Genomic DNA, 22,776 nt, shown 5'->3' on the forward strand with positions numbered 1-22,776 from the left:
AGCCTCAGAGGATTTTAAGCAAAGAAAAGACGGGATGCCCCAATCAGGCTGTCATAAGTAGAAAACCACTGCTAAAGGGAATCGGTAGCCATCAAAGAGTTTTGAGTCAAGGACTAAACAAAAGAAACAGTGTCTCAAATTTAATTTTTGTCACTTTACTGATGCCTAAAACTAGAGTTCTTATAAAAATGGTTTATAAGATATCACGCATAATTTTTCCTTTGGTTAGCTGTATACATGTGTGCTCACCGACTAACTCATGCGTTCATTAAGATGTGCCTTGAGCACCTAATATATACCAGGGATTGTGCTTAGAATAGGGACAGGAGAAGAAAATTCACAAATAATGAGTACAGAAAGTGCTAAGACTGGAAAGGCAAAGGACGTTTCTGAGAGGTGGGTAAAACTCCAAAGGTGGGAGCAAGTGAGTGTATATGACAAAACTTTTCCAGTATGACAAGAACATACTATGCTGCTTGGGCAGCATTGATCCACTCATTCAACAAGAATCTACTGAGCACCTACTATGTGTGCCAGCATTGTGAAGGCATTGCTGACACAGTGATGAATAAGCAACACTTAAAATACAACAACAGTGACTTTTATCACTGCAGATAAGGGTAGATTGATTATCAAAAGTGCTTAAGGCAAAAAAACACAGAAGTAAAGAGCAGTGCCTTAATTTAAGGAGGCCTGGAATAGCAATAAAATATTTTTAATTAAAACTCCTCTGCTGAGAATAGACAGTCTTTGAAAGGTTGTGTAAACTGTAAAAGAATTACATGCACATGTATTAGTGACACTATAGCTTTTTAAATGACATTATAACTTTCAAAATGTCAAATAACTTCTAATGTCAAATGCTGCATTCCCCCCAAAAAAATTACAACCATGAATTATCCAGTTGATCCCAAATCAAATCAACCTACTAAAAGTAAAATGCCTGTTCCTTACACTGAGTAGGAGAAATGCCTCCAATGCAGATTCCCTTTATAGAATCTTGGTGCTGATACAGACCCAACAAGTCAGCTCAGGTCCAGTGGGCAAAGCTGGAGAAATGCAGAGAACATGTCCCCAACCAACACGAACTTTTCCAACTCAGCCCCGATCATGCCAAGACATCACAGTGTAATAATGGTAATTTAATAATGTAGTCGGCCAGGCTCTGCCCGCATTAGAAAGCTCAGGAAAATAAATGAGGTTTGCAAGCCAAACAGAGGGAAACTTTCCAGGCAGCGCCTGCAGCAGGGAGATACTTGGTAATGAAATACCACTGTCTCCATTCATTATGCAGGAGGTGAACCTTCAAAGGGAGTCTGGAAAGGTGAAGCTCTCAAAATGGAAATAAATATATAAGCTCACCTGCCATGGCAAGATCTCTGAAAATGACTCAGGAGGACTGCCTGGAGATTTTCCAGGGGGATGTAGAAAAGTTCCATCAGATGTCAAGGGAGGTAATTAGGTACTTGGGCACATTTGCTGGCTAAATTGGCCTCCTTACCTTCATCTTCCCATGTGGTCACTAGACACAGAAACTGTGTTTAAACTCCACGGTGTTCTCTCCGGCTTTTACCATAAAGAAGAAATAAAACTGTCCTGGGCACTTGGCAAATTGGTTCAGTGTTAGGTGGGGACCCATTATCTTTGACCTTCACATTTTTGCCTCTTCTGACTCAGAAAATCCTCAGAAACTCTTAAAGATAAAGATAAATGATGTCTGGGAGGTGCTCACTTTCTGGAGAGAGATACTGTTTTTGTAATATAAAAATTATAGCTGAAATTAGTGATTTATTTATTTTTTATTCAATTGGTCTGTTACCTGCTCAAATTTTTAAAATGTACCTAAAATGATGGAAGTTCTGTGTACCAACCGGGCTCTTAACATATTAAGCTAACAGCCATTTTCCCCCTTTCTCTGCCTTTCCTCTCTAATTACCAAGACAACCATAGAATTTCTACATTTTAGCTTTTAACAGGTAACTTGCATGCCATCCTTTGTCACTTCTGAAACCAGTAATGAAATATCAGAGGAGGAACAGTTAATTAAAACTGTGGAATCTACTTTGCATCTCTTCACAGTCAATACAAATACAAGTAAGGGTATCTTTCAACAAATGATGTAACTAGCATAAGTCATATTTTTAAATGACGTTTGTCTGTTAAAAATCAAAAATCATTAATGCAAACCAAATATTTGGTAAACATCTTGCTTTAATAGGCCATAAAACCCCTTTGGCTCAACTACTGCAATAGATTTGATATTGAGATCCACTATGAAGGTGTTTTTCTACTAAAAACCAAGGAACATGTCTATAGTCTGCAAGTAATTTATGGGAATGAAAACTGTACCGGAATATCCCACACAGGCTTACCTGGGTGGTAATCTTAAACAAAATTTCCTCACACTCTCAAGTTACTCCATGAATATTTAAGAAAGAAATGGCATAGAAGAGCAGTTTAGAGTTCAGACACTGAAATGAAATGCTGTGTGTTTCAATCCTGGCTCTGCTCCTAACTAATCATGAGACTGTAATTTCTTGGCCTTGTTCCTCTAATCCTCAGTTTCCTCATCTGCAAAATAAAGAAAATACTATCCACTCAAAGGGCTGCTGTGAGTATAAATGAGATAATGGGCATAAAACATTTTAAATAGTGACAAGGCCCTTGTAAAAGTTGAATAAATATAAATTGCTCCTCTTATTTGATACTTTATTCACCTAATAATTATATCCCTGAAAGAGTCCAGTAACTCAACATTCATATATTTGAAATACATTCATTTATTTTGCACTATTGCACTATTCATTTTTCTACATAAAAATTAGAGGGCTGATGATATTTCAGCCTCACTTAGGTGCAAGTGCTGCCCCTTACTTTAGTATGGATCTCTCTTAAGCAAAGGAGAATAAAGGGGTCAAACCACCTCAGAAGCTGCTATCCTCCACCTTGCTTGTAAACTATCTCCCTATGATTCAAACTACACTCCACAGGGAGCATTTGTGTAAGTCCCCGATTTATAGAATAATTTACTTTGGGGTTTGGGTTTGTTTTATCAGATTTATCTCTGGGAGAGCTTGCTAAAGCTAACAGTCCAGCAATTTTATTAAGGTCTGTTCAATTTCACCATTTTTTAAAGAGCATATAGAAATCACACTGGCAGTGGCTACTTAAACTTCCCAGTGGATGCCAAAAATAATAAAAGGACACTTAAATGACCATTTTTGAGCACAGTCAACAGCATGTAGCCTAATTATCCAACTACATGAAAAATGCTATGGATTTTTATCAGAGGATAAGAGTTTGATACGCACAATGCAGAACACGAACAACCACCTCACTGGGGTGTGCAGCACTTTTCGAGTCTAAATATAAGGTCCAGGTCTATCAGAATAAGTTTCTCCTCTATTTCTGATTAACTTTTAAGAAATGATAAATGGACAAGATGCTAAGAGATTGATATAACTAAGCCACTGATGAATACAAGATAACAGCATTGTGTTAAGTGCTCTCCTTTATTTATTTCCATTACAACCTTCTGAGGTAGGTGATACTATACACATTTCACAGATGAGGAAACCAAAACTCGAAAAGGGTAAGTGTCTTCCCCCAGAGAGGAGGTATCAGAGCTAGTGCCCAGGTTTTCCTCCATCTGCACCTAGGGTCTTTTGCTTGTCCATTGGTGGCCTCTCTCCAGCCCTCTCTCAGCTCTCTTGCCCTCTGGCTTCTGCTAGGTTAAGACAATGGCCTGCAGCATTCCCTAATTGCCCTTATCTTAAAATCATTGCCCTTTTATTTTGTTTTCTTTATCATTTATGCAAACATTATCATATCCTTATTCATGAATCATTCAGCAATATTTACTGAAAGTCTACCATAGACTAGGCAATCTGTTTAGGTGCTAGGAATATTTAAGTAAATAAGATTCACTTGGCCCATGCCCTGTTTATTTTCCCTTATTTTCTTTCCAACTTAAATACTAAAGTAAAGAATTTCCAGAAATCAGATACCATATTTCGCTACAAATCGTTGAGCAGTGCTGGACACATGGATGCTCAGTAGTTATAAAAGAAAGTCATCTGAATCACTTGCAGGACCAGTATAGAAGCTGTCACACCTAAGACTTTTACAATAATTTGCTGAGCAAACCCACAAAATGCTGCTCACTAAAATAAGATTAAGAAAAATAATGCTATCTGGTTTTGAGAAAGGTGAGGAGAAATGATCATCCTCATAAACTGCTGGGGTAAGAATGAATCAGTTCCACCTTTCTGTATGGAAATTTGCTTGAGCACTATAGCAAGCTTGTGACTCAACTAATTGGCTTCCAGAAACAAATCCTAGGAGCATAAATAAAGATGCGTCCAAAGATATAGTTATAAATATGTTCATGGATAATTTAAAATGGTAATAACCTAAGTGTTCAACAATAGGGGATTGGGTCAATCAATCAAGGAATACCATATAAAGAACTATTACAAATGATTAAAAATAATGTCATACCATATATTTCATGACATGAACAGATTCACAATGAGTTGTTAACTGAAAAGGATACAAAGTTATATATAGTATGTATCCCATAAAATTTGATATATGCAAAGAAAAAGGTCTACAATAGTTCTGCCCAATAGCAATATAATACAACACACATATGTAATTTTAAAGTGTCTAGCAGTCACATTAAAAAAGTAAGAAATGCGTGAAATTCATTTAAAGATATTTTATTTAATCCCACATATGCAAAATAATAATAGTTTAAATTATTTTCCTCTATACTAAGCCTTCAAAATCTAGTGTGTAATTAATACCTACAGTACATGTCAATTCAGTCTTGCCACATTTAAATGTTCATTAGCCATATGAGGATAGTGGTTACCAAACTGGACAGCTCAGATGAGCTCAAACATGGAGAGAGGGAATTTGGATAATTTTTACCTCTTTTTTTCTCCTTTTTTACAATTACCATTAGATATGAGAAAGTTGTTTTTCAATATTAGGAACAGTTCAGTTTTTTTTTCTTCTGTCTCTAGAGTACTTCTAGGCTCATTGTCTCTGCAGTTCACACACTACATGTTTCCTACAAGTAGAAAAATGCTCTCCTTTCTTCCCTTCCTTTAACATATACTTTGAATAGCTACCATGCTTCAGCCTTCAGGCATGTAAGCAGGGATCAAATGGTGCCAGTTCTCCAGAGTGGCTGCTAAGCCAGCCCCTGCTTTTCAGTAGGATCTACCTGGGCTCTAGGCACTGTTTTAGCAGCTTTCTGGACTTGTGGAAGGACATGGAATGGGACCAGAAACTGCTTAATTTGAAGCTAATTAAATAGTGATGACAAGCCTTAATCTCTAACTTGTCAGCAGATTGTAAACACTGATTGCAGCTGCCACAATCTCCAATAAACCTATTGAGAAAAATCCTGATCAGAATGAAATGAGTATGTTGGTTACGCACATGGAGCTGAGAGAGGTGAGATGGGAAAAAGCCAGTCCCTTGTAATACCAGGAGAAATGGAAACCCAAAAGAAGAGAAATTAAAGGAAGAATGAGTCAAACCTATGTCCTATACAGTCCATTAAAAAAAAAAATCACTAGACCTCATGAGCGTGGAGGCTGAAAGAAACAAAGGAGACATAAAACCACTGCCTGAGCCCTCAGAAGAAACTGAAATAGCTCTACCTCAATTAACCACTGCTGGGGTTTCCATGGAAAACTATGTCTGAGCCACTGCACATGCTGGGGCCTTTGAACAGTTGCTGATACTATTGGAAGTGAAATACAGCACAAGTTCACTAGAGGGGAGGCAAGGGGAATGGTTACAGTTCATTAAGAACATACAATGGGGCAGGCACTCACATGTAACTTATCTGATAATTCTCCCAATTATTTTATAAGGTGAGCATTATTATTTTTTCCATTTTAAAGAAGAGAATGCTAAAATGATACTACTCAAAGAAGTATCCTACCTAAAGCCTAAGACCATGAAAAGACGGGGTGAACACAGATTCGAACACAGACTAACTCCCTAATTCTCTGAACCTCAGGCTGCTCTGCCTTGAGCTTTGGGGTAATGGTGAAGAAGTGCAAAGGTGAAAGAATAGCAAAGTTCATGAGGAACATGGAAAGAAAAGAGCAAAAATTCTCCAAAAAGGATCTAACTAGGAAGTTAGATGGCCTGCTGAAAATCTGCCAGATGAGTGAACTTTCTGCTACTGTTCTAAGAGCATTTCAGGAGGCACCTTTCCTGACTTCCCTGACATGGAGGACACTTTCTTATTCTTCAAGACCCAGCACAGAATCAATGTGCACATCTTCTTTGAAGGTTTTTACAAATGTCCTGGTGAGACTTGCACTGTTTTTCATGTTAACACAGAGCAGTACTTTGGGAGAGAGATGACTTCAGTGTGAAGGGGTAGACACCATTTCATACACAAAGCAAGTTAAGAGAAATGAGAATCTTTACTTAAGGATGAGAAAAACTTGTATAGGGAAAGAGCCATGACAGATGTTGCCAAATTGTTAAAGGACTAAGACACAAGATTGTAATCCACGTATTCTTCCCTAAAGCCTTTTTAGGACAAAACATACATTCATTCATTCATTCATTCATTCCCTAGTGCAGTGATAGTGCTAGGGAAGTAACAGTGAGCAAAGCAAACACAATTCTACTGTCAGGGTACATATGTACTACAGGGAAAACACACGCATAATTTTAAAAAAAAACCCACACAAGTAAAAGGAAATTTGTGATAAGTGTTCCAAATAATATGTAAATGAGATATTAAGATTTTATCCAAGATATAAAACTGGAACTGATAAAGAGAATGTGCATGGTAGTAAGCTTCGGTTCATTATTTGGAAGAGCTTTCAAACAATCTACACAGTCCAGAAACGGCCCCTCAAAGGGACACACTTCCCTTCCTGCACTGGGCCTGCCCAGGCTGCGGTGAGGAATGCAAGGGGGAGGCCCCTAGAAGAGAAGAGTTCCCAAGTCGCTCCCAGCTTTAAGAAACTATGACTCCATCATTCTAAAAAAAAAAATTTCTGAGATAGCAATCAGAATTTGCATTTGAATATCCTGGAGAATAAGGAAATTTGTGAAAAGAATCATTTTCTATGGATAGAGGGGAGTCAAGCCAAACTGAGTCCTCCGAAGTGCTCACCAGCACCCTGCACGGCCCTTCTAGTGCTGAGACACTCTGCTCAGCCTCCGTCCAGGAAGCGTCGTGAGGGCAGGAGCGATGGGCTTTTCATCACTGAGTCATCAGCACTTGGCACACGGCATATATTAAATGAGCAAATGAATATGGTATTAAAGTGTACTAGAACAAACAGGATCACTTAAAAAAAATTCCCTTCTTAAAAAAAAAAACTTCCCCTACTATAATAGACCTTATAATTGAACTTTCTTGAATAATTAATGAACATGAAAGTCAGTCAATCACTTGCCTCCTGATTAATAGCTAGGGTCCCATGTCAAAGCAGCCACTTAGTTCCATTAAAAATTAATAATTTTCCATGGCATAAATATAGACTATACATAGTACATCAAAGGTTCTACTGTTAATAAGCAATTAAGTAATGCAGAAAGACTAAGAATCTTTTAACTAAAAGAGAACTCCATGAACTTACCCTCTAAGTCATCATTCATTTACTACCCATTTCTCTTCTAAGCTTTTAAATTATTTAGCTAGGCAAAAAAGTAGTTCTGAAAACAGAATAAATAAGGTTAATAGGTCATCATATTTGGGTTAACATTTGCAGGCTGACACAATGTGTTTTGTTAAAGATTTGAGGTATGCTGTTCCTTCTGTGAAATGAGAAATACATTAGGGAAGATCAATATAAAACTGAGGCACCATATGTAAAATGTTAAGGGCTATCATTGAAAAATTATGAACCATGCTATATAGAACTTAGCCAGGTCAAAGCTAAATTACATTATTGATCTACATTCATTTTTTTCTTTTATGTTTGACTATCTCCTGATTTTTTATAACATCCATTATTGCCTATATAGCAAATAAATCATCTTATTCTAGGCTCAGCATGTTTGCTGACTGACAATTTTCTAAAATTAATTGTCATGTTGGTAGCATTCAGATTTATAAATTGAGCTCCACTCACATAAACATCTAAATATTCAACATAAAATTTATAAGCTTATGTAACATGAACTCAAAGGGAAAGAGGGTAATTTTCATTTTTTTCAATAGAAAGAACAAAATGCAAGCAAAGAAAAAATCAAATGTTATTTTTTCTAATACCATTTCACTACTTTATGATCTTGTTACATGCCACTAACGAGGCCAAAATGTATTCACTTGACTTCAAAAAATGACTTAACTGTATTGCTGAGCATGTGATACAATCAACACCTTGTGAATTAATAAAGTCTTTCCATTTTCAGACGTAAATCTTCCTCAGGATACGTAACCTCAAATATTCTATAAGCAGTTTTAGGAGTTGCTTTGGGGATTTCTTTAAATACAAAGAACTCTCATCCCCAATCAGCCTCCAAAGGGACAGAAAAGAATGCTTCTGTCTTGAACTAGGATTTTTCTTTCATCTGTTGAAAAGGGAAAATGGGTAAATACTTTGTAACAAATCTAAGTTCCATAGGCCCATGTTAACTTATGAAAAAAAAAGCTGACCTAAGAGTTCTCGGTAGAAATGATCTTTGATTTGAAAGCATTTAACCAGTAACTTTTGCCTACCAGGAAAATATTTTCTCTTTAATGAAGTAGTGGCAGACACAGGGGCCTCTTCATTTTCTCTAAGGAGATATAATCATTCTGCCTTGTGCCCCAAATGAGGCAGAAATTATCCTTAATGTGTAATTTGAACATTTGTATAAAAATATAGTGAAATGCTCTTTCAGAGTCTGAACAGAAAAACATGTGAGCTCACAAAATGTCCACCTCCCTCAGGAGGAAAAACAGTCTGCTGCTCTTCCTCACGCTGATTGTCACTGCGAGAACCTCCCAGCATCAGGGACACGTCCCGCAGTCTCACACAAATGCCAATCCCTGTCGCTGGGACAAGGGGATTCCAGCCTCACAGCAGGCCTGAGGGACTCTTGTTCTCTGCAGGTCTGCTCCAAGCTGAGTGCCCTTTGCACTAGAAATCAATGTCATCCAATGAAAACTCCAGGAGAAAGTTAAATATCAAAAGCAAAAATGCCTCTTGTGTACCAGTCTCTCCCTGCTGCGTTTCTGCCAGGTGACAAGAAGCAATGAGGAAAACAGAGCAAACAGAGGCTGAAGAGAGGAAAATCAAAGGACTGTGGGACCTGAGAGTTAGAAAGGGACAAAGTTCCAAAAAGGAAAAGTCACAGGAGTCCTACTGTGCAGAAGTAAAATGCTGTCTGCCGACAGCAGGGCCTACCTCCTAAGACACCCACCTAAAATAAAAGTCATCAACACCGTCAGAAGTTCTTTCACCAAGCTTTGGCAACCTGGGCCTTGGTGTTCTCAGCACACAGTCCAGAATCCATTTCTCAGGAGGTGGACTTCATTCAGAAAGCTCACAAGCCCAAGGTATAAAACTAGAAGTCAAAACAGAAGTTGCCAATTTGCAATATAACCATCACACAGATGTCAGAGTGACCCTTCCCTTCCTGAAGATGTCTTCCATGCACAGCCAAATCCTAATCAGACAGCAATTTGATGTGTAAGGAATCTGAACAAGAGGAGTTCATTGGATGAAGTGGATGTTAAACTGCTTGTGGGGGCAAGGGAGAATTGCTAACGGCAGAAAACACATCACATGCTGTCTGCAGATCTCTAGATCCATTGCCCTAACAGGAATGGCTCTGCCAATAGAGCAACAATCTCCAAGATTCTCTTAAGAGACCCATCTCCTCCAAACAGGACTTACACATACACTCCTTCCACATTCCCATCACTGAGCAACCACAATTAGAATGGTAAAGTATTTCTTTTGTCCTAAAAACTTGCATTAATGTTCTCATTGCAAATTTCAAATTGTATATTTGTTGTAACAAATGAACATATAAAAGATGGTAGAATAAAAATAATTCTATTTCTTCCACCCAGAAATTATAGGTGGATAATCAATCTCTGTGTATACATCTTGGGTTGACCATATAAAATTTCCATTTTGCAGATAAAGAAGCCAATTATCAGTGATTTCACATGATCCAACCTAAAATACATGCATACATTATATCAAAGTAGGATCACACCTTAAATTCTGTTTTGTTGCTTTTCTTTTAATTAACCAGTGGTCATAAACAACTTTCCAAACCACGAAGTAATACATGATGGATACTCTTTATACACTTGTTTCTCCAAACCTCTGATTATTTCCTTAGGGAACATTCCTAGATACAGAACGGGTGGGGAGAAGGATGCGCACACCCCCATTCATTTATATATTACCTAAGGCTGCTTTCACCCAGTATCACAGAGTTGAATAGTTGGAACAGAGACCAAAAAAAAGCCTACAATTCTAGTCTCTGGTCCTTCATGGAAGAAAATTGCCAACCACTAACCTAGAGTCTACAATTAGCTAGAGACAGAACATTCACAATAGGACCCTACCCACAGTATGTCATCCATTCCACAAGAGGACACAGACGCCTTATTTTATAAAATTCTACATGACTACAAGAAGCTCTCTTCCATTTTAAGTATTCTTTAATTAGTCCAAAGGTTCTATATAACTTCACTAAACATTAGAACAGCATTAAGGAATACTATTAGAGAAATGAAGTTTCATTATTTTTTACTACAGAAATTATTATAACCTAAGATATAAATGGGAGCCAAATCAAACAAAATGAGTTGTTATAAAATTCCTCTCTTGCATAATAATCTATAATAAATATGTGTTCTTAAACATTTAATATAAAAACTGATTATTAAATAAAAAGACAAAAGAGATTTCATTTCTTGGCCTTTGATATGAAACAGCTAAGAATTTTAGACATAATTCCCTTTACTCAAGAATAAGACTCAGAAACTTGGCTAGGAAAAAACACATCTAACTTTTTATTGAAAAAAAATCACATAGACCACATCTGTATTTTTATAAATTCCTCATTAATTAGATTTTAATCTACATGACTATATCACATGCTAGAAAACCATCCAAATACAAATTCTATGAGACGGTTTTACTGCCATTACTTTAAGAGCCATTTAAAAGATTTTCTATGGGATAAAGATTGGGTGATTTATCATGGTTTTATGCTCCTTTAATCTGCTCCATCTTCCCATTGTAAAATAAATATTGGTTTTAAAATAAATGAATCTGCCCAGGTTTTGATGAGAAAAACTGCCCTGTAAATCACAAGCTCACGTGTGCCAAACTCTAAGTCCAATGTTAACTAGCCCATTTTAACGAAAAATAAGTCAGTTTTATGGAACAAAACCTACAGAATAAATTACTTAAGTATATTACCAATGCTGCAATGGAACTCATTTGAGATATGACATCCACACCCCCCGGTTTTTTAATTCTCAAAATAATGAGGACTTGATGCCAAATGAGTCCTTCAACTGGACTTTTAAAAAGTGTATTCTTTACAATAGTTTTCATTTTATTCTCTGCAACTCCAATATACAAGTATGTAACTGAAGATACAAACAAACGAATCTGAAGGTTATACAATAACATCCTTATCACTTTTTTCATATTCAGAGGGCCAACTCAATTGAACAGTCACTTCCTTATATTTCACAGAGCTCTGAGAAATTGACAATATATGTATTTACCTATAGTAAGCACAGCAGCCCAAGCACTCTAGAAGATGTGAATGGTTTAAAGTGGTGCTTTGAAAACTTATCTGTGATGTCATACTAGTTGACTATCTTTTGTTTACAACATGTGTGGTTGAGGATACATTTGTAAAATACAAAAACGCGCATTTGGATATTGTGGCCATGCCAAATTGCTATAAAACTTTCTAAACCAGAGCTGTGCAATAGAAATAGAATGTCAGCCACATGTATAACTTTAAATTTTTCTTAACTTTTTTTACATGTTTTCTCCTATAAAAATGCAAAAAAAAGTAAAAAAAGGTGAGATTAATTTTCACAGTATTTATGTAACCCAACTTATTCATAGTCTTAATCATTTCAACATGGAGTCAATATAAAAGCATTATTGATATATTTTACATATTTTTTAATACTGTCTTCAAAACCCAGTATTTTATACCTATAACACATTTCAATTCAGACTGGACATATTTCAGTCACTCAGTAGTCACATGTAGCTTGTGGCCACGGTGTTGGACTGCGAAGTTCTGACCCTACTTACTCTTCAGTGTCTGCACCTCCCTCTTCACCGTTTGAGTAGTACTGTCTAAACAACTGAACCCTTCAGAATGGCCTCTCCAAATTTCTCTTCTGTAATTTTCTGCTTTATAATTGAGGGCACCATTCCAGATAAGGTCAGGAAATAAAGACACTAGCAAATTCATGATTGTGGCTCACTGTAGACTTCCTATCAGGCAGGGAATTGCCATTAGCAAGGGACGGGTGCAGAGGAAATCCGCTCTGCTCTTCCCTTCTCTAGAAAGCAATTACTATTCTGAATGAAGTTGGTTTTTTACTTCCCATCCATGTTTCTATACTTCCTCTACAAATTATATTCTTAAGCATTTACATAAAGCTATTAACAAGGGAAAATATGTTTGCATTTTCCAGAGATGTGTGAGTTTAATCTCTTTGGCTTCTACAAACCCTTACCATATTCCAACAGCAAATGACAAAACTGAGTCTCACACCCTTCTACCCTCCCGCTTTATGATCTATGCATTTGGACACTGTTGCCACATCCAAGCCTGGAAAATTCCTACTCATAATTTAGGTCAAAATTTAAATGTCACTTATTCAGGAAACCTGCCCTTTGCCCTAATAAGATTAGGTTCCCTGCTAAATGCTCTTAGCTTTCCTATACTGCATTTACCACAACTGTAAACATCTATTTTTGTAATGATTTGTTTAATGTCCATCTCACTCATGAAAAGAAAAGCTAGCACCAGCACAATTCCAAGTCCACACTTGATGTTCATACATTGCTGTGTGAATAAATGAGCTTCCATTCCAAGAAACATGATTCAAACTCAACTCAGCTACACATCATTTTTCTTGTCTCTTTTGAAACATGCTTAGAATGTGTATATTACATGTGTATTGGCACCTATATTTATTAGAACGTATGTTTTCAAATATAGTACCATGAAGTTATTCATAGTATATATTCTTTTGACCTTATATTCTGTGGTTTATCTACATTAAGGTTCCTCTTTTCACTTCTAAGACTGTTTTCACTCTCTCTCTCTTGCTCACTCTCTCTACTTGTACCTCTGTCTCTCTAGTTAATCAAGTTTGCCAGATGTTTGTATATTTGGTTAGTCTTTCAAGGACTCATCTTTTGCTCTGTTAACCTTCTCTAATATTACCTTCCATTTCATTTAATTCATATTTTGTAATACGTTGTATTATCCCTTCCCTTTATTTGAGTTAACTCTACTATTATATCTATACCTTTTGGGTTGCATGCCTAACTCATTAATAATCAAACTTCCTTCAATTCTAATTTATCCATTTATTAATCTATAAATTTTCCTTTATGTACATCTGTAACTGTAACTCCTAAGACTTAAGATAAAGTATCTATTAATTTCTATCATCACTTTTCTTTGACTCAAGAATTACTTAGAATTCTGATCTTAAATATCAAATGTATGGAACTTTTTATGTGTATTGGTTTTTGGACTCCTAAATATTTTCTCTGAGATAAACAATACAACCAATATAAATTTTAAGGTTTTCTATGTATGCATATTCTCTGCTAATGGAGTTCAATGTTCTATATAAATATCTATTTGATCAAGTTAATCCATTATATCATCTAATTCTCCTTTATTCCTAATTTTTTGGGCTTTATTTGATTTATCAGTGTCTCAGAGAAAATGTTTAAAACTCCCCAATTATGATTACTTATGTTCTCAACACTATGGATTGTATAGTGTTGACAGTGATTCTGTCAATTGTTATTTTTTAAACGATGCTACTAGGTAATGTTGGTTCAGGATGAATATATCTTCCTGGTGAAATGTTCTTTTATCATTAAACAATAACTCTAACTGTAATACTACCTTTTGTTTAAAGTACATTTTCTGATATTAATACAGTGTCACCAGTTTTCTTTTGAAAAGTATTTGCATGGTATATTATATCAATTTCCATCTATTTTTTTTCAATCTTCCCATGCCATTGTCCTTAATAGGGCAACCCTTGTAAACAGTTTGTAAAGAGAATCTAGTTGTTTCCCCTTCCCCATCCAACTTAAGAATCTTTGTCTTTTGACAGCTGAAATTAATCATTTTTATATTTGTTTTGATTCCTGGTGTATCTAGCCTTATTTCAACCATCAAATTGTTCTACAATTTCCCAACAGTCAGGGATTATCTAAATGTATCAAGCATTGCACACTACAGCAAGCATTGCTGAATCTAGCATAGGCTCATAATTTAGCTATTCTCAATAAGTCATTTCGACACATTAAACACATTAGAAAACTATACTCTGTTAAAGTTATAAGATAATAAATTCTTATACAAACAATGCACAAAATGCCTAAATTAAGGTGGCTGATCAACTACTCTTATTTCTTTACATATAACATGAATATAAAAGAATCTATTTGTCATCTACCCTTCATATTGCTGTACTTCTCTCTCCCCGATTCAATTTTTCATTTCTGTCTGATGCAGCTTTCGTTCTGTGTCTTCTTCCTCCTACTCCAGGCTCTCATCACCTCTGACCTAGACAATTGAATTAGTATCTTTTCTCTACCTGCCTTCATCTTAATACTTTCTACTCCAATTCACCCTCTAGTTACATGAGGGCCTTGTATGATAAGGAGCTAAGAAATTTGAACTTCACCCTACAGGTCAGCGTCTCTCAAACAAAAAATCCAAGGCTACTGTCATGGCTCCAAACATTCTGTGAGAATTTTTTTTTGATTTGTGGTTTTGTCCAATTAACATTCTAAAGAATCTAAATGACAGCCTGATAACTGAGCTGTGCTTTCCAATAGCAGTGCCTGAGTTTGTCCTTTAGTCCCCCATTGACTCTGTTCTGCTCTTAGTGTCACTGGCACCAAACAATCACCTAAAGCGACAGCTTTTACCTTCCAATGTGTTGGCAGGCACATCTGGCTCTTCGGTAGGCATGCCCTAATGCTAACATTGTCCCACATCTGCCACTGTGCTCTTTAGTGGAGACGATTTGCGATTGAAAGATATTGACATCAAATAAGACTTTAATTTAGTCAGTTATTTAATTAATGGAGACTTTGATATGACATCATAAAAACTCATAGTGTGGCAGAGTAATGGTCTATTTTAATTGTTATGGGCTAATGAGAAAAGAACAAAGGCAGAATTAATATGTAAAAGATGTGTTTATGTCAAACAAAAGCCAAATGACATAATGGGACACTGTACAGGAGAAGGTTTCCCAATCTCGCAAATAGAGAAAAGTGGTAAGAAAATTGAGTCCTCATATGGCTCAGAGTAGCAAGGCCATGCCGGATCAAAAGAGCCTTTATCACAGTAGTCAATATACTTTGTTTAATGTTCATTTATCAAAAATACGTTAAATGCTCGGCCAATAAATGCTGAGTGCTAAGCACTGTTCTAGGCACTGAGGACACAGAAGCAAACAAGACAGGCAAAATCCCTACCCTCATGGAAGTTAGACTCAGGCAAGACAATGAACAAATTAATATGAATGTATAACATGATGTCAGCTAGTGAGAAGTCCTATAAAGAAAAGTAAAGTAGGGTAAGACACAATGACAGCAGAGGAGGACAGCTATCGTAGGCAAGGTGGTCCAGGAGAGATTCTCTGAGGAGACGACATGTGAGCGGAAATGTGAATGCACTGGGGAAGCGAGGCATAGGGGAGAAGGCTTCCAGACAGAAGCAGCCGCAATGCAAAGATGCTGACGTGGGAATGAGCTGGACATATATGAAGCATATCAAGAAAACCAGGGTGACCAAAACCAGGGTGACCAGACCAAAGGGATAAAGAAAAAGGGTGATGAGATGAGGAGAGAAAGTCAAGCATGAGCCAGACCTTGAAGGGCGTCAAGGCTATGGCAGAGACTGGACTGACTTCTGAGAATGATGGGGAGCTACTCCAGGGCTTTATGCAGTTCACACAGAGTGCTGAAAAGGGAAACAGAGATGGTGAGTACAGAAACAGACAGGAATGTAGATCAGCTACAGAACATGAGGCAGTTTGCTCCGATTGTTTCTGTTTCTGCAATGAAATATGAAGTGTGGGAATCAGCTGAGTGGGACACCTGCACATGGGAGCTGGAGGTCAGAAGTAGAAGTGAAGGTATAAAATAGTTATCTCAGGGGGTAAATGATGCAGGGCTGCCAAGTGGAGCAGAGAATCCACTTGAAATTTGTGGACATAAATGTAAAGTGAGCAGTTCAGCACAGTTTTATGTTCATTCTTGCCCATTCATCCACAATCAGCACTGAAGTGGACAGAAAGCTAAGAGAGGGCCAGAGCTGTGCCAGATGAGGATGAGAGAGACACACACACAAAGGGGAGATTAACCAAAGCATCTACGCTGGGTGAGGTGGGAAGTGAGGGCATGAGAGGGATGAAGAAAAGCACCTAAATGCTGCAGGTCCCTAGACAGAAGCCCCACAGGTCACAGCACACCTGCTGGAATAAGAGGGCTAGCGTCACTTGAGGAGATAGCCTTGGAAAGACAGGAAGTGGCGGTCAGAGAGGGATGCTTTGAAACACACTTTGAAGGTTAGTATAATGTTTCTAAACAAGGCAACCAAGGCATTGGAAGTAAAACACTTCTTCATTGTACAGAACTGTCTCGGGTACTACAGGCCAATTAGTATCCTTGGTTCCTGCCTTTTCAAGGCTAGCAGCACCTCTTACATTTGCAAAAACTCCATTGGAGAGTGATGCTTTCTAGACTGAGAGCCACAGGTCTGGATTATAATCATGATGCAGAGAAAGAGACATTTGCAAGTGAGAAAATCAAGGAACTAAGAAAGGAAATGTTCTATGTGGATTTTTTTTTTTCACCAGGAATGATGGCAGGAGAGTGAGGGGCATAAAAACAGAGAACTAGGAGTTAAAAACTTCAATAAATGCAGAGAAGTAGGCAGTAGGATAGTAGGAGGTCATGTATTTTAAAAGTGCTTCTATGGATGAAAAGGAAAAAAGCAGTCTAGACGTGGCAAATGAGGATAAAAGGATCCTGACTCCACTCCAGATTTTGAAAAAAAAAATAGGGGTGACAGGGAAAAAAATATCCTTAGTGGGTAGCCAAGAGTGTCAGAGCAGCACTGCCCAATAGAACTTTCTACAATGATGGAAAGGTACGTCTAGGCTGTCTAATAAGATAGCCAATTGCCACATATGCCTATCCAGCCCTTGAAATTAGGCTAGTGGAACAGAGGAACTGAATATTTTACTGTGTTTTATTTAAATTAATTTGAATGCAAGCAGCCACATGTGCCAGTGGTTACCAAACTGGACAATGGAGAAGAGTAAAATGTGAAGGGAACATTCAGAAAGCAGCTTGAAGACACAGGAAATTGTTACTCTGAGTCTTGAGTAAAGGGGGACAGGGAGATGTGACTTTAGGTAAGCTTGTGAGTCTGGAGCAGGAAGGGGAGAGACGTCATATTGGATAGCATCAGTATTTTCAATAAGCAGGATTCAAAGTACTCATTTTAATTCATTTCTGCCTCAAAGACCAACTTTTATACCTTCTTGTGATGGAAGACACCTGAGGAAATCTCATTCAAAGTCTAAAATGTCACCACCATGTCAGAATCCCTTCTCTTAAGAAGCATCTGGCACTGACTCTGACTATTGCCTGTCTTTCTGGGACCTAAGTGTCCCTTCTCCAAAGACTGGCTTAGTTTTTCTATGAAAGTAATTAAAAAATGTAACTTCTGAAAATTCCCAGTTAAAAGATTCTACTATTTAGAAACCATGTTTCTTATATTTTTGTGTTTCTACTAAAGAATATAAAGAAAATTGTTCTATGTTATCCAAAGTGAAGAAAAAGTATTTTAATTGGCTGCAGCCATAAGCCTATAGTTTGTGCCTTAAAAAAAAATAATAAAGAAGAGTTCACCCCTATGTTTACCTCACCACACACAGACTTCTGGAATGCCTGTGGCTATGCCCTTAGAGGTTCAGCTGCAAACTTACCAGCAACAACTCTGTCCATCTGTCCTCACCAACCAAATAGACAATGCCAATTGGAGCCAGAACCACTCACCCAATGGAAGACTCCCAGGTTCTGGCAGGCGGCACGCAGAGTTCAAGTGATAGCTGAATATTGCTGGACACTACATTTCATTGGGAATAAAGGAATAATGAAATACTTCTGATTAGTTTCTGTCTTTTAATCTTCCCAATTTCCATTTTAATTGCAATCAAAATATCAAAACACTCTCTGTCCCCAGAGAGGGGATACAGTCCTTGCTTTAATAGACCTTAAAATACATAATTAAGAAACAACCTCTGTGGGACTAATCAGCACAGCCCTATAACTGGTCAGATTCTAGTGGACAAAGGTCAATTTCTCTTGGGTTCAAGGCAAAATCTTACGCTAAGTGTCCTCGCCTAGACCAGACCCTATGACGTGTCCATTTTGGCCCCTTTATCTTTTAGGCTGATTCAGCCCTCAGGGAGTCTACTACATTAACCATGCTTCTGAACTTCAGGGACTGGCCAGAGTGCAGCGAAAGTATCAAGAAATGAAGAGCCCACAGATGTCCACAAAGTCCGTGAGGATGATTCTATAAGATGCCCAGACATGGATCCACTTTGGGTCCAGGATACAGATTTATGCTTCCATCATAATGAATTCCATATTTTCTATTATTTCACCCAGTGTCAGACTAAGAGACTATTCCTGTGTTTCCCTTTGGTTTCCCCTGATGGGACTTTGATAAACAGGGAAGCTAAAAAGTATCTTGGTCCTGGACTATTAACACCAGTTAATTATTCTATTCTGTGGCCAATGCCAAAAACAGTCATCTTATAACTTGATCGCATCAGGAACCAGAAGACTCAACAGGAGAAGAGCTGAACAGAATGTTTAAAGTCAGACCCAGCTACTGAGGAGAAACCTGACAAGTCACCTTGAAGAGCAGCAAAAAGAAACTGATTAATTCCTGCTGCCTCTCTCTGTCCACAAGCCCCCTCTGGTGGAGGACTAATAGGTAATGAAATAGCTATAGGTGACAATAACCAAAACTTAAAGGAAGAAAAGGCAATCCTCAACAAGACAATTAGCCTCTGTAGAGCTAAGAGTCAGACGGAGTGATTAGCAAATATGAGCTGCAACTGGAAACTCTCTTACAGATGAAGCAGTATAATGAACGATGTAACCAAAAGGTCAACACTGCTCTTTCATCTTCACCACCCATCAGTTTCCATCACTTTCAATTTGTCTGGCACATAACTGGGAGTGGGTCATAAAATACTCACCATAAAAATTAACCGTATTTTGAAACATTAAAAAAGAAACGTATAGTTGGATATATATTCTAAGCATATGGGCAAGATTCTCAATTAGGATTCCACATATACATTAGAAAAAGCATTGACATTTAAAACTCTGTTATAAGAGTTGGTGTATTCAGCAAGTAACAGAACTCTTTGCCCTATGCTCTGCTTTCCCGATACACTGTCGGTCCTCAGACTAGGGAAGGCGTCATTAATCCCCTCCCAAAGACCAAAGCAAAGATGGCAGGAGGGGGTCAGGTGTTCCCCTTTTCCTCCCCTGGAAGCCAAACTTCTCTACAGTCTCTGCTTTTAGCTGGTGTGGACACCCAGCTTTCAGGCTTTCAACCTCAACATTCCTACAATACATCCTGACAGATGAGCAGTGAGATGAACTACCTTCACACTCTCATTTGACAAACTTTGTACAAAAAGAAACACAATGCCAGATGAAAACATATTTTAAGGCTGGGGGGATTCTAAAAATTAACATTTCTACAAACTGCCAGATCCCTGAACCCAGACCTGCAGAACTCATTAAGCCATTTTAACTGAACCAATTAAATTGATTCCATCAGAAAATGGGTTGCTTCCTTCCTTCCTGTCTCTGAATTTACCAACTGCTTCTTTGATTTTGCCAAATCACTAAGATATTTTGCATTTTGTATATATTATCTAAGTTATTTGAGTTATTAGAGAATCCCTCTCCCCAGATTCTGTGTAAAGAAAGTACCTAAATATCTGATTATTTATTTATATTGTTATCTGCAGATTTTTTAAAAGGAAGAATCAGCATGAAAGAAAAAAGGTCAAGAGTTCTGAAAAAGATACAGCTGCAAGGATATTTACTACCACACTATTTATAATAGTAAAATCTGGAAAACCTAAGTTTCAAACAAAAGATTGTTCGATGTAATTATGGGACAGCCATAAAATAGACATTGGTGGATAGGGTAGATATTGAAAATTAAGTAGTGGAACATTTAATAACATGAAAAAAAAAGATTCATGGTATTATTAAGAGGGAAAACATCACAAAAGCAGTAGGTGTGGTATTATCATGTTTATTGACAATGATTCTATTTGGACACTAAAATTGAAAGTCTAGCAAGCATCAATTGACCAAACCATCCTTCATTCATAAACCACTCTCTCCAGGACCCAACATCTAGGAGTGGTTCTATAAAATGACATATGAGGATATCATCTGCTGGGTGATACGTTTTGTCCTGATTAAAAGGGACAGATTAGTCTAACGGGCCTCATTTTGTGTAGTTTATCTATTCCACACTGAATCAGTAGATCCATCCATGACCACAGACTGCATTTCAGCCAACGATGACAGTGGAAGAAAGACAAGACCTAGCAAACAGCTGTTAGATACCACAAGAAACAACTGCAACTTGACCCATTTATTCACTGTTTAATCATCAGTTTGATGCCCATGTAGGCAAAATCAAAGAATAGTCCTGAGGAGTCTATGGAGTTTTACTGAAATGAAGTTAAGACTTTGGGTTGTGTGCAGAATAACATGTACCATTCCTAGAGTAATGTAGCCATACTGCCTCTTGAAAGCTGAAAGATCACTCTCAACATACTTTAATAGAATAAGCACAGGCATGTTTCTCAGCCATTTAGATCCTAAATAAGTAAATAAAGGATCAGATCATATCAATAACTAACAAATATCAATATGGCCTAGATTTACACATACCTCTTATTAGAACAACTACCATTTATACTGTTGCAATCTGTTTGTACATCCGCTTGCCACTAAACTATAAATTCCCTAAAGGCAAGGACCATTTCCTTTCATTGTTGCTAAGAATGCCCAAGACTTCTCCTTTCTCAGGACTTAGCACCAAACTTAGATTCCAACTCTAAATGCCTATTAAACATGACAGCAATTTAGACTCCAAGTCTTTCTGCAATCTAAGTCATTCTACTTAAAAAAAAAAGCCAACAACTTTTTAACATTTCCAAAATACCCTGAAAGGAGGGGAAAATCATATACTAAATTCTTTCATGAGGAAAAACATTTTCCTCCTCAAGCCCTGACTAATCAGAAATGACTGGACTTGGCAGCTCCTTTTATCGCTTGGTCTGTAAAGCTAAACTCAGCTCCTATTGTGCCAGTTGGCAAATGCCAACATCTCTTCCCATCTCATACAACATCCTGTCCTACCAATTGTTCTAGACTATGGCAAACTTGTGTGACCACTTCCCATTAGATCAAGTAGAAATTATAAACCAAATTCACAGGTAGCACCATTACAGAGGAGCAATCATAGAGTTAAAAGAAATTAGAATGTGCCAGCCTTAATATTATTGATTCCCCACTGGAAATTTCATGGAAAGATACTTACTGCAGTTATATAAAGAGCATCTGTCTGCTTTCCAACTCTTGTCTTCAAGTTAAAAAAAAAAAAGAAAAGAAAAAGTAAAATCAACCAAGAGGGATATGAGACTAGAAATTAGTGGATAGGATGCAAAGGTTTTCTCCAGAATGAGAAGCCTTCATCACTATACCCTAAATATGGAAATCTGCTCCTGTGGAATCCAATACATTTATTTATTGAGCCTTACCACTGTCATCCTGGTAACCCAGAGAAGAAGCCAATCTATAATAACTCAAGCCACATTTCACAATAGATTTCAAAGGACACATGATGTCATTTGCTAAAATGACTCAATCCAGATGGAAAGCATTCTGACCTATATGTAATTGATTGACCTTTGCTATGCTTTCTTGGTTATTTATATACTATCATATGCATGAATGTGTATCAGTGGTATTTACACTTGGCAGCTCTTTTTGAGAATACATTATTCAATTGGGATTTGAAGCTTTTAACAGCCATTTCCTGACCAAACATCCACAAGTGAAGGACAAGAAAAGATATCATCTTAAAAATAATATTTAATAGGCTCTGGAAACTCTAAAACAGCTTTGTTACTCAAATTGTTTTAAATCACAGCAGACAAGATCTATCTCTGTAAAGCTGAGTTCAAAATCCTGAAAGTGAGGATATTAAAGGGCATTTTATCCATATTCTACTTTGGGGCTCAATAATGGTGGTAAAATATGCTTTACCAAAGTAGTGAAATATTGTGGATACTTGTGAGAAAAGCTTCCTGTGGTGCAGGTAATTAGAAACCATAATAAGTAAGCAGAGAAAAGCATACAACTATGTGATGCTCTTTGACTTTGTAACTTAATATGGAATTTG

At 37.3% G+C, this 22,776-nt stretch overlaps 1 protein-coding gene across 17 annotated transcripts in view; it reads right to left on the minus strand.

Annotated features, from left to right (window-relative positions):
• The window catches only part of FHIT (fragile histidine triad diadenosine triphosphatase), a 1,286,968-nt gene that overhangs the window by 992,122 nt on the left and 272,070 nt on the right, over positions 1 to 22,776 (minus strand). For 4 of the 17 annotated variants that reach the window (XM_073230798.1, XM_073230800.1, XM_073230803.1 and 1 more), the window contains one exon: positions 18,315 to 18,384. The exons of 9 other annotated variants lie outside the window; for them this stretch is intronic. Coding sequence is in view for 4 of the 8 variants with exons in the window: in XM_073230788.1 (XP_073086889.1) it covers positions 18,315 to 18,384 (70 nt within the window). In the remaining 4 variants the exon portion in view is untranslated. Of the gene's footprint in view, positions 1 to 18,244; positions 18,385 to 22,776 lie in introns of all 17 variants that reach the window. 4 more of the 17 variants (XM_073230794.1, XM_073230801.1, XM_073230795.1 and 1 more) reach the window with 1 other exon arrangement.

This window comes from Manis javanica, chromosome 3 (assembly GCF_040802235.1).
Source record: "Manis javanica isolate MJ-LG chromosome 3, MJ_LKY, whole genome shotgun sequence".
In the NCBI taxonomy this organism is placed as follows: Eukaryota; Metazoa; Chordata; class Mammalia; order Pholidota; family Manidae; genus Manis; species Manis javanica.